We start from the raw sequence: 12,809 nt of genomic DNA on the forward strand, positions 1-12,809 counted from the left end.
GTTGAATTGAGCTCACATCCCATTCTAGAGGGACACAGCAGACTTGGAAAGTCATGAAATCTTAATTGGAATATTGGGAAGTGCTCAATTAATTAGCCTCTCCTCTCTTCCCTTTCATTCTGTGTGCCTTCGTATCTGCAGCCAGTCTGATTTCCAGCTGAGAGGTGGTTATGGTTCGCTAGAATGTTTCTGTTGACAAGGCCCTAAGACTGTTGAGTAATTCACTCATTTCATTGGAGAATCTGGCTAGATTGGGTCAATTCATCGCGAGCTATGTTTTCTCATGTTTAGCTACGTAATTGGAAAGGAAATTTCAGCATGAGAGGACCGTTACTTATAATGCAACAAATACGTTGACTTTTCCCTACAGGTAACATTTTGAGGAAAGGCAAGGGAAGAACTCTAAATGGTGTAGAGAGCCAAGAAGTAGAAATTGAGTGCTGGGGGATACTTTCAGTGCTAACATAGTCTCTGAACATTCCCTCCTGTGATAAAACCTCAAGGGCAAGAAATGCACTTTATTTCATTTTGTTTGAAAATTCACTTGGCAGCAGGCCATTAGGTTTGCTGGGTAACTCATACGGCTCTCCAGAAAAAGTCAGTTAATCCATTGTATTTATTGAGTGCTTGCTGTGTACTAAACACTATACTGAGAGCTTGGGAGAGTACACCATAACAATATAATAGACATATTCCTTTCCCACAATGACCTTACTGTGTAAAGAAGAAGGAATATGTTTGTCCTTGAGTATACAACTGGATTTCCTACATTAAATTGCTGTTTCCGTGTCATGCTATCCAGCAAAGTAATGGTCAGCCAGCCAGTCAGTCTGATAATAATAATGTTGGTATTTGTTAAACGCTTACTATGTGCAGAGCACTGTTCTAAGTGCTGGGGTAGCTACAGGGTAATCAGGTTGTCCCACATGAGGCTCACAGTTAATCCCCATTTTACAGATGAGATAACTGAGGCACCGAGAAGTGAAGTGACTTGCCCACAGTCACACAGCTGACAAGTGGCAGAGCGGGGATTCAAACCCATGACCTCTGACTCCCAAGCCCGGGCTCTTTCCACTGAACCATGCTGCTTCTCTCTTGAGCTCTTATGATGTAATGAGCTCTTACTATGTACAGAGCAATGTACTTACTAAATGCTTGGGAGAGTACAACAGAATAATATAGCAGACACATTCTCTGCCCACAGTGAGCCTACAGTCTAGAGAAGAAGGGATGCATTTCAATTTTTGAAATACAACCGGATTTCCTAAATTAAATTGCGGTTGCCTTCTCATGCTATCCTTCACAATAACGGTAAGTTAGTTACTCATATTTATTAAATGCTTATTGTGTGCAGAGCATTGTACTAAGCGCTTGGGAATGTACAATAGAACAATGTAACAGACACATTCCCTGCCCCCAATACTGGAGGAATTAGTTTTCCAATTTGCTTCTATTGGGCTTTGTAAAAACAATTCTTTTGTCTAAGTTGAATTCCATATCAGTTGAGTGTTTTCTTTGCCTTCCTCTCCACAGGTTCAGCAGCTCCGTACAATAGCTTTTACGTTTATTGCAAAGGCGTCTGCCAAGCGGTTAAACCAGGAAAACTCAGGGTCCGTTGCAGCACCTGTAAACAAGCCACGCTGACCTTGGCCCAGGTAAGGAAAGGTGGTAGTAGCGAGAAAGGAATGATTTGTGTTCTTAAAATCCATCTTTCAGGCTGCAGAAAGATTGTGGAAAACTCAAGACGGGTTTTGGGTTTTTTGTGGTTGTTGTTTTGTCTTAATCTCTTTGGATGGACAGTTTCATTTTCCGCATCAGACTCTACCCTCCACGTTCTCTGACCCTATTCCAGAGACCAGTTGCTCCCACCTCTCAGCTCTGCTCCCCTCACACCGCACTTATGGGGCATTTTATCATTTAGAAGTTATTGAACGAAGCACGTGGCCTAAATTTACCGAGTAAATGAACCCTGACTAGAAACTTACATAAATAAAACCGAAAAGTTGGCTCAGTAGGATGCAGAGAGTCCAGGGCCAAGAGGATCATCAGTGTGTCCTACATTCTTCTCTTCCCCACTGCCTGATGCGCACTCACTCACAGGCACATTCACAACTCAGTGGCGTTCTGCCTCACGACAACCCTCTGTCACATTCGTTTCCTCAGCAAGGGCTCCTTCATCATGATGGAGGCGCCTTTTTGGGTGAAAACTGACGAGTTTTTCCAGCACCCTGTCTCAGCGGGGCCAACTTTCACTTGGAAGGAAGAGATCCATCTGGGGTGGAGCTCTGAGAGGGAATTCATCAAGCAAGTGACACTGAGGGGAGTGGAAGAAGAGAAAATGAGGGATTAATCATGAAAGGCCTCTTGGAGGAGATGAGATTTTTAATAAGGATTTGAAGGTGGGGAGAGTAATTGTTGGTTGTGAAGAGTGATGACGTTCCAGATCAGAGACAGGATGTGGGTGAGGGGTAAGTGTCAAGATAGGTGAGATCGAAGTAGAGTGAATAGGTTGGTATTAGAGAAGCGAGGTGTGAGGGTGGGGCTCTAATAGGAGAGCAGCGAGGTGCGGTAGGAGGAGGCAAGGGGGTTGAGCGTTTTAAAGCCAATGATGAGGAGTTTCTGCTGGATGCAGAGGTAGAAACAGGTAGAGAGCGTCTCCTCCTTGGACTATGGCCTGAATTCCTCACCTGCTGGCCCCATCTTTTGTGGGTTGCCTGCTGGATCATATTGATGAACCGCAGAAGCATTCAAATGCTCATTTACATATTTCATTCAAATCGCATTTATTGAATATTTACTGTGGGCAGAGCACTGTACTAAGAACTTGGGAGAGTACAATACAGCGGAGTTGGTAGACATGTTCCCTGCCCTCTTCAAGCTATAGGACTCCTTTCCTTCAATGAGCTTTGACAAAAATCAACTCAGAATACCTTGGGTGAAATTCGGAAATTTTCTCTTATAAACCAGGAGATGGCTTCTGGGTTGTTTTTTTTTTTAACTGATATCTGTAAAGCGCTGACTAGGTGCCGGGCACTGTAAAGCGCGGGGGTTGTTACAGCCAATTAGGTTGGACACAGTCCATGTCCTACGTAGGCACTCATTCTAAATTCCCATTTTACAGATGAGGTACCTGAGGCCCACGGAAGTGAAGTGACTTGCCCAAGGTCTCACAGCAGGCAAGTGGTGGAGCCAGGTCCTTCTGACTCCCAGGCCTGTGTTCTATCCCTTAGGCCATGCTGCTTCTCATAGGGTGCCTCATAGTGACTTTATACTAGATTTGAGAAATGAATGGCATATTGGGCAGAGATCCTGTCTACCCGCCCTGTCGCACTGTAGTCCCCCAGAAGGAGCAGCGTGGCTACTGATGCCTGTCCACTTGTTTTGTTTTGTTGTCTGTCTCCCCTTTCTAGCACAGTCTAGAAGGGACTCACAAGTCCCTTATTGGTTAAGGATTGTCTCTATCTGCTGCCTAATTGTACTTTCCAAGTGCTTAGTACAGTGCTCTGCACCCAGTAAGCACTCAATAAATACAATTGCATGCAAGCATATTGAAAGAATTAGAGAGTGAACACGTCCCTAGGGAATTGGCTTCACTCCTCTTAAAATGACAGAATAACCAAACTTTGCTTCATTAAACCACAGTGAACAATTTTATAGTACAAAGGTGCCTTGATGCTGCTTTTCTAACTTAGGAAAGGGGTTTAGAATGTCTGGCCAAACAGTATTTGCTAACTGATTTCACCTGCTGAAGTAGAACACTTTCTTAATTATTTGACAAAGGGCTGTTCTCTGATTTTTTTATTGTAAATTATATGGCATGAATTGTGGTCTTAGGAGTTTTCTGTGAGCTTAGCAGGCAGATTTCTATTCCTGTCGTGCTTTTCATCCTACATTTTAGTGAGAATGAACATTTGACTACAACCAGTCAGAGATGATTTAAACTTAATCCTCTTAACCCATGTTTACAGGATGGGTAGGCTATACCAGTTACTTCAGTGAAAGGAGATACCAACATTATTATTATCTGAGCACTTTGAAAGCTCTATTTTTTTAATCTCAAAATGGTAGGCTATAGTCTCTGCTGAGGATGCCAAGTGAGAAAGAGATGTCATTTCGTGGCTCAGTGGAAAGAGCCCGGGCTTGGGAGTCAGAGGTCATGGGTTCGAATCCCAGCTCTGCCACTTGTCAGCTGTGTGACTGTGGGCAAGTCACTTAACTTCTCTGTGCCTCAGTTACCTCATTTGTAAAATGGGGATTAAGACTGTGAGCCTTATGTGGGACAACCTGATTACCCTCTATCTACCCCTGCCCTTAGAACAGTGCTCTGCACATAGTAAGCGCTTAACAAATACCAACATCATTTTGAGAATTAATGCATTTTGTAAAGGCTGTGAGGAACTTAATTTTTTCATCACCATAATAGTGGAGAAATTAAAACAGTCTTCCATTGCCTCATGATAACTTTGATAAATGTGCAGGATTATGCTATCAGATGCACATCAATTATTCTCCAGGAGTCATTCTCATGGGCCTGGGCGGCAGAAGGTCACTTGTTCTAATTCTGCCTTTGCCACTTGTCTGCTGTATATCCTTGAGCAAATCACTTCTCTGTGCCTCAGTTAGCTCATCTGTAAAATGGGGCTTGAGACTGTGAGCTCCATGGGACTTGATTTGCTTGTATCCACCCCAGCGCTAAGTACAGTGCCTGGCTCATAGTAAGTGCTTAACAAATACCATCATTATTATTACATTGACTGGGTGCCTGTATTAAATCCTTTTGTTTTTCTCCAGTTGGTCCCCATGTAAATAATGTCAGCCAATCACTCAATCAGTGGTATTTATTGAGCACTTACACTGTTCTAGCCAGAAGAGGGAGGGTTACTGGATGCTCTAAAACTAAATCAGGGAGTGAATTGAGGTAATCTTTTCTAACAAAGAATAACTCCAGTCCACAGGTTCAATGTCAAATCCTAGATGATGCTGAAGGTTAAAATGGCTATGCGTGAAGTTGAATTCCATATGGGAATCTCAAGATCAAGATCAAGATTTCTATTCTCAATTTCCATCATTTGTTCCCTGTGGGATGTGGAGAACTAGAATGTGTGATTTGTGTGGTTGTCTCAGGAAATTTTTTTTAGAGCAAATATTGCAGAGAGATGATTGAATATGATCAACTATCAACTATTCTACCACTTCTCCATTCCTAATATTTTAAACACTATTTCTTCTCATTATTTCATTGCCAAGGGACAGTGACATTGTGTCTCCTTGAACATGCTGTGTGTTTGTCATCAATCATATTTATTGAACGCTTACTGTGTGCCCCTTCTATACTAAGTGCTTGGGAAAGTGCAGTATAACAGAGTTGGTAAACTCACTCCCTGCTCACAATGAACTTACAGTCTAGAGGGGGATACAGACATAATATAGAGACGTTATGGCTATGCCCATAAAAGCTGTGGGGCTGAGAGAGGGGTGAATAAAGGGTGCGAAACCAAGTGTAAAGGCAATAAAGAAGGGAATAGGAGAAGAGGAAATAAGGGCTTTGTCGGGGAAGGCTTCTTGGAGGAGATGTGCTTTTAATGAGACTTTGAAGGTGGGGAAAGTGATCATCTGTGGGACACGAAGGGGGAAGGTGTTAGTGTCTGCCTACTTTTGATAATGACATATTAAAAAGAAAAAAAAATGAAAATAGAAACTGAAAATAGCAAAAACTGCTAAATAAGTACTCCAGAGATCATTTTCCTTAACAATTCTGTGTTGTCCCAGTGTCTAGATTTTAAGGTCCTCTTGACTTGTAAGCTCCCTCTAGACTGAAAGCTAGTTGTGGGCAGGGAACATGTCTTTTGTTGTGTTGTACTCTTCCAAGTACTTCGTATAGTGCTGTCTGCACACAGTAAGCACTCAGTGAATACCAATGATTGATTGATGCGCCGAAATTCTAGGGTGATTGTATTGCAGCAGCAGCCAATACCAAGTTTGGCTCATTTTCTCAATGGCCAGTTGAGTAGGCCAAGTTTCAGTTGAAAAGGAGATCTTACATTGTCTTTGAAAAGGTGGGAAGAGATGTTGTACGAGGCATTCCTAAGGTCACCCGCCATTTAACGCCTTGCTGCTGTTATTCAACTTCTTAAGTTTCAACTGATATTTCTAATCAGAAATAAGAGAATCTCCACCACCAAGGCATTTAAATGATTTCCCCCACAGTCTCTGTAATTACTTTATCTAAAACAGGACTTTATCTCTGATACTCTAATGAGATCCTGGGCCATGGAATAATATTGAAGATGCGGAACAGTGCAGTAAATGGAATAAAATGTGAAAAGTGATGGATTTTATTTGAAATCGGTTTTTAAATTGGGGGCAATTTATGTGGAAGAAGATGGCAAGAAATATAGCCCAAATGGATGCAATTCCAAAACCTTAATATTTGCTACAAATTAAGTATTGGGCAGAAGCCAAGTTATTTCTAATCTATATAAGTTCTCTTGCTTGAAGATGAAATCACTGAAAGTGAACTTAACCACAGGCAGTGTGGGTGTAGGTGAAAACTGAAGGTGTGAGAAGCAGCGTGCTCTAGTGGAAAGAACACAGACTTGGGAGTCAGAGGACTTTCTGCAATCTATTTCTTTATATTAATGTCTGTCTCCCACTCCACTCTTGATTTAAAGCTCACTGTGGACAGGGGATGCATCTACCTACTCATTTATATTGTACTCTCCCAAGTGCTTAGTACCCTGCTCTGTACCCCATAAGTGCTCAATAAATATGATTGATTGATCAAGCCCAGCAGTCCTGGTTTGGTGATGTAGTTCCTGGGAGCAGAATGGGAGAGATGTATCTGGTTGAGCCTGGTGAACAAAGGAAACAGACTGAAACTGCTGTCTGCATTTTTTTCAACTCATTCATTCAATCATATTTATAGAGCACTTACTGTGTGCAGAGCACTGTACTAAGGACTTGGAAAGTACAGTTCAGCAGGAATGATATTTTAATGGTATTCATTAAGCGCTTACTGTGTTCAAGCACTGTACTAAGTAAGCTCTGGGGTAGATATAAGATCATCAGAGAAGCAGCGTGGCTCAGTAGAAAGAGCACGGGCTTGGGAGTCAGAGGTCATAGGGGTTAGAACCCAGGTCCTCTGAATTCCAGGCCTGTCCTCGTTACAGTGGGTAACGCATTCACTGTCAGGCATTTGTGGTGCAAGATCGTAGAGCACAGTCCTGGTAGTTCATTCATTCATTCATTCAGTAGTATTTATTGAGCGCTTACTATGTGCAGAGCACTGTACTAAGCGCTTGGAATGTACAAATTGGTAACAGATATATTCCCTGCTCTTTGACGGGCTTACAGTCTAATCGGGGCAGACAGACAGATGGGTTCACATCCCACTCTGCCACTTGTCTGCAGTGTTGCCTTGCCAAGACACTTCATTTCTCTGTGCCTCAGTTACCTCATCTGTAAAATGGGGATGAAGACTGTTAGCCTCATTTGGAACAGGGACTGTGTCCAACCTGATTTGCTTGTATCCGCTCCAGCAGTAAGTACAGTGCCACTGATGCTTAATAGACTCCATAATTATTATTATTAATAAAATATCTGAAAAGGTTATGTCTTTTAAAGACATTTTAGGATCATGGTACTTCTTAGTAGTGAAGTAGGAAGCTAAGAACCTAGAGCCCCAAATTTGAATGTATGAAAGACCCTCTCAATGGAAGTTTTGGGTTTTTTCTACTATATTTTTTTTGGCTATAATTGACTCCACAGTTGTAGTTGAAAATGTACGCAATCACTGTAGACTTAAAAATGGTTCATTGCAGCACAATAATGAATAGTGTCTGCTCAAGGCAGCGTGGTTTAGTGGAAAGAGCACGGGCTTGGGAGTCAGAGTTCTAATCCCGCCTCTGCCACTTATCAGCTGTGTGACTTTGGGCAAGTCACTTAACTTCTCTGTGCCTGTCACCTCACCTTTAAAATGGGGATTAAGACTGTGAGCCCCACGTGGGACAACATGATTACCTTGTATCTACCCCAGCCCTTAGAACAGTGCCTGGCACATAGTAAGCGCTTAACAAATACCACCATTGTCATCAAGGAGCAGAGATGTGTGCATGAATATGTGTCTTCAATATCACTTTCAGTGATTATGTTTGTGTTTGGGTGGATGGGAAGTTGGGGTCATATAAAGAGACTACTTGATGCCTGAATAGTATCCAAATTGATTAGCTTAAATAGTGCTCTGCACATAGTAAGCTCTCAATAAATACTATTGAGTGAATGAATTATGGCATTTCTTAGGCACTTACTATGTGCCAGGCACTGTACTAAGTGCTGGGGTAGATACAAGCAAATTAGGTTGAACACAGTCCCTGTCCCACGTGGGGCTCAGTCCCCATTTTACAGATGAGGGAACTGAGGCACAGAGAAATTAAGTTACTTGCCCAAGGTCACACAGCAGACAAGTGGTGGAGCTGGGATTAGAACTCATGACCTTCCGACTCCCAGCCCCGTGCCCTATCCACTACGCCGCGCTGCTTTGATCCGTCTCAGCACTGAGCACATTTCTCGGCACGTAGTGAATGTTTTTGGAAAGAGCAAGATATGATAGTCAGAAGCCCTGGGTTCTAATGTCAGCTCTGCCAGTTGTCAGCTCTGTGACTTTGGGCAAGTCACATAGCTGGTTTTTGCCTCCATTTCCTCACCTGTAAAATGCAGATTCAATACCTGTTCTCTTCCCCCCTTAGAATGTGAGTCCATGTGGAACAGGTACTGTTTCCATCCTATTATCTTGTATCTATCCCAGTACTTGTTACATCGTAAACACTTAATATTTATATCATTATTTTTATCATTATTGCTATTATTAAGCAGTGTGGTTTAGTGGAAAGAGCATAGGTCTGGGAGTCAGAGGACCTGGTTCTTAATTAGTCAATCAGTGGTATTTATTGAGCACTTACTATGTACTGTACTGCGTGCTTGGGAGAGTACAATACAATAGAGTTAGCAGACACATTCCCTGCCCACAGTGAGCTCACAGTCTTGAGGGTAAGGCGGACATTAATATAAATGATTTATAATATATAATTTAAAATATGTGCATAACTGTTGAGGGGTTGAGAGTGGAGTGAATATCAAATGCCCAAAGGTCCCTGAGACAAGTGCATAGGCAAATGCAGAAGGGAGACTGAAGGCTCATTATGGGCAGGGAATTTGTCAGTTCACTGTTGTACTGTACTCTCCCAGGAGTTTAATACAGTGCTCTGCACGTGGTAAGCGTTCAATATATACAACTGACTGACTGAGAGGGAGACAGGAAAAAAGAGAGAGTAATTGGGAAGGCCTCTTGGAGGAGATGGGACTTTAATAATGCTTTGAAGGTGGGGATAGTGGCGGGGTCTGGCGTATATTGAAGAGGGAGGGAGTTCCAAGCTAGGGAGAGGAGATTTACTTGCCTACTGTGTGATTTTGGGCGAGTCCCTTAATTTCCCTGTCTCTTCAGTTTCCTCATCTGTAAAATGGGGATTCAACACCTGTTTTCCCTCCTACTTAGACTGCGAGCCCCATGTGGGACAGGGGCTGTGCCCAACCTGCTTAACTTGATTTTACTCCAACACTTGGAACAGTGTTTGATACATTTGAAGTGCTTTACAGATGCTATGATAATAATTATTATTATTTTATAAGCAACTAGCCCTGTCACTCAGTTCCAGGCCCAAGGTATCATTGATTAGACTGTAAGCCCGTCAGAGGGCAGGGACTGTCTCTATCTGTTACCGATTTGTACATTCCAAGCGCTAAGTACAGTGCTCTGCACATAGTAAGTGCTCAATAAATACTGTTGAATGAATGAATGAATCTTAGACCAACCTCCCTTCTGGCAACTGTCTCAGCAGCTCAGTACTTACTGCAATTGCTTACCCCTGATTTTGAATCATGTCAGCTGCATCTACACACTGCAAGAGGATTGTTCCTGGAAAATGCCAGTATCACTGTTTGCTTCACCACCTCGTCCCTGAGCGAATAGACATCGTGTGAGGGCTGCATTGTAAAAGAGGTAATTGATACATAGATCTTACTTGGCCACCTGAAAGACTTATTAAGAACTATGGATAAAGAACTAGAGTGGTCAATAGGTTAATTCAATTGTTTTATGATGGTAGAGGCTAGGACTCGCAAACCTACTTTGAAACAAATGGAAATGCGTTGAGTTGTCTTATCCTACTCCACTACGAACGCTTCTGCACATACTGAAAACAAATATATCAGCAAACAAAATGTAAGGTCCATGAAAAAGAGACCACAATGACGTCTGTTTGTAGAATTTTGAACAGCCTCTAGCTTACGGAAGTATTTCAACTTAGGCATTCAAGTCATTTTCCATCTGGGAATTTCAAACCACTTTCAAAAATGCATCATTAAGCGGGATGGGAAATAGAGAGGTTAATTGACTTTATTCAGGTCACAGAGTGAGACAGGAGTCGAGCTGAGAATTAAACCGAGAAACCCTGATCCTCGGTTTTCTTTGGCAAGCCTTTGACTCTGCAGTGCCTACCTGATTAAACCGTGCTGTCTCTGTTTCTGGAGCTGAGCCAGGCAGCTGAGTCTTGGGAGATGGGACTTCCAGGTCTGGACTGAATTTCTGGACAGGGGACGAGGTGAAGGGGACTGGGTAGGGGTCAAGGGCAGGGAGGAGCTGAGTCAAAGGGGAATAAAGGAAATGAAGTGGATTTACCTGAGATACATAAAGATAGACCACATTTGCAAGTGGAGGCTTTTATGAGAAGCAGCACCGCTCAGTGGAAAGAGCCCGGGCTTGGAGTCAGAGGTCATGGGTTTGAATCCTGGCTCTGCCTCTTGGCAGCTGTGTGACTGTAGGCAAGTCACTTAACTTCTCTGAGCCTCAGTTACCTCATCTGTAAAATGGGGATTAACTGTGAGCCTCACGTAGGGCGACCTGATTACACTGTGTCTACCCCAGCGCTTAGAACAGTGCTCTGCACATAGTAAGCGCTTAACAAATAGCAACATTTTAGTTATTATTGTTGGGATTTGGATCATTTTCATAATAATAATGATTATGGTGTTTCTTAAGCACTTATTATGTGCCGCACACTATACTAAGCACTGGGGTAGATTCAAGAGTAGACACAGTCCCTGTCCCACGCAAGGCTCACATTCTTATTCCCCATTTTATAAATGAGGGAACTGAGGCCCAGAGAAGTAAAGCGACTTGCCTAAGGTCACACAAAAAGTGGCAGAGCCAGGATTAGAATCCATGACCTTCTGACTCCCAGGCCGTGCTCTATCCACCTAGGCCATGATGCTTCTTATGGCTGGAGAAGCATTTCCATCGCCAGAGCTTATGATATAGGAGTCCTGCAGAAGCTATCTTGTAATGCTGCAACTATATTTTGATTAGTTTCTCTGCCATACTTCCATCTCTGTTTTAGTCATGTGAATATAAGAATGTAAACAGAACCACTCCAGGGAGGGAACAGTGGTCTGTCCAGCCCACTATTATGTTTCTAAAAATGGCAACAAAATGCTTAGCGGGTCCATTCAAAAAGGTTCACACCTCTTGCCATCTGTGCTAATTCATTCATTCAGTCTTCTGTATTGAGCACTTAATGAATGCAGAGCACTGTACTAAGTGCTTGGGAGAGTACATTGTGACAATAAGACACATTCCCTGACCACAATGAGTTTATAGTCTCCAACATAATTCCTTAATATTCCAATTATGGATTTCTTATTTGTTAAACACTTACTATGTGCCAGGCACTGTACTAAACTCTGAGGTAGATACAAAATAATCCAGATGGACCCAATCCCACATGGGGCTCACAGTCTTAATCCCCATTTTCCAGATGAGTGAACTGAGTCACAGATAAATGAAGTTACTTGGTCAAGGTCATACAGCAGATACGTGGTAGAGTCAGGATTAGAACCCAGGTCCTTCTGACTCCCAGGTCCACTTCAGTTCTCTGTGCCTCAGTTATCTCATCTGTAAAAGGGGGATTGAGATTGTTCCCATGTGGGACAGGGACTGTGCCAAACCCGATTAACTTGTACCCACCCCAGTGCCCAATTAACTTGTACCCACCCCAGTGCTTAATACAGTGCCTGGAATATAGCAAGAGCTTAACAAATACCACAAACCACAATTATAATTATTATTAGGTCCATGCTTTATCCACTGTGCTGCTTAATTTTCATGTATTGTCCATTTACATCAGAAAGTGTTTTTTTTAACCACCCCCACTCCATCCTCAGCTACAAGTTTCAGTAGGTGATCTGTATTCCTGGTGATGAACTAGCAAAGCTGTGCTTACCTCATCCTCACGCTTATGAGTTTTATAGCGTAGAGTCCATCCATTTCATCATGGTGTTTATCGAGCGATTACTTTGTACTCTATAGTGCTCTGTAGAGAACACAGTGCCTGGAACACAGTAAGTGCTTAACCAAGTGCTTGAGAGAGTACGATTATTTCCCATCTCAACCTGTTTCTTTCTAGTTTGAAGCGCTATCACCTTGTCATTATAGCCAATTTTGAAAACTTTGAGAAGCAGAGTAGTATATTAGAAAGAACACAGTCCTGGAAGTCAGAGGACCTCAGTTCTAATTCTGACTGCCCCTTGTCTGCTGTGTGACCTCGGGCAAGTCATTTAACTTCTCAGTGCCTCGATTTTCTCCTCTCTAAATTAGGGGTTAGGACTGTGAGCCCTCTGTGGGACAGGAACTGTGTCCAATCCTTTTATCTTGTATCTACACCATCACCGAATACAGTGCCTGGCACACAGGGACTGCC

The 12,809-nt window shown here is 42.7% G+C and overlaps 1 protein-coding gene across 1 annotated transcript in view; it reads left to right on the forward strand.

Annotated features, from left to right (window-relative positions):
- The window catches only part of PRKN (parkin RBR E3 ubiquitin protein ligase), a 1,416,888-nt gene that overhangs the window by 536,054 nt on the left and 868,025 nt on the right, over positions 1-12,809 (forward strand). The window contains exon 4 of the mRNA XM_029058315.2: positions 1,534-1,655. Coding sequence (XP_028914148.1) covers positions 1,534-1,655 — 122 coding nt within the window. The remainder of the gene's footprint in view (positions 1-1,533; positions 1,656-12,809) is intronic.

This window comes from Ornithorhynchus anatinus, chromosome 2 (assembly GCF_004115215.2).
Source record: "Ornithorhynchus anatinus isolate Pmale09 chromosome 2, mOrnAna1.pri.v4, whole genome shotgun sequence".
In the NCBI taxonomy this organism is placed as follows: domain Eukaryota; kingdom Metazoa; phylum Chordata; class Mammalia; order Monotremata; family Ornithorhynchidae; genus Ornithorhynchus; species Ornithorhynchus anatinus.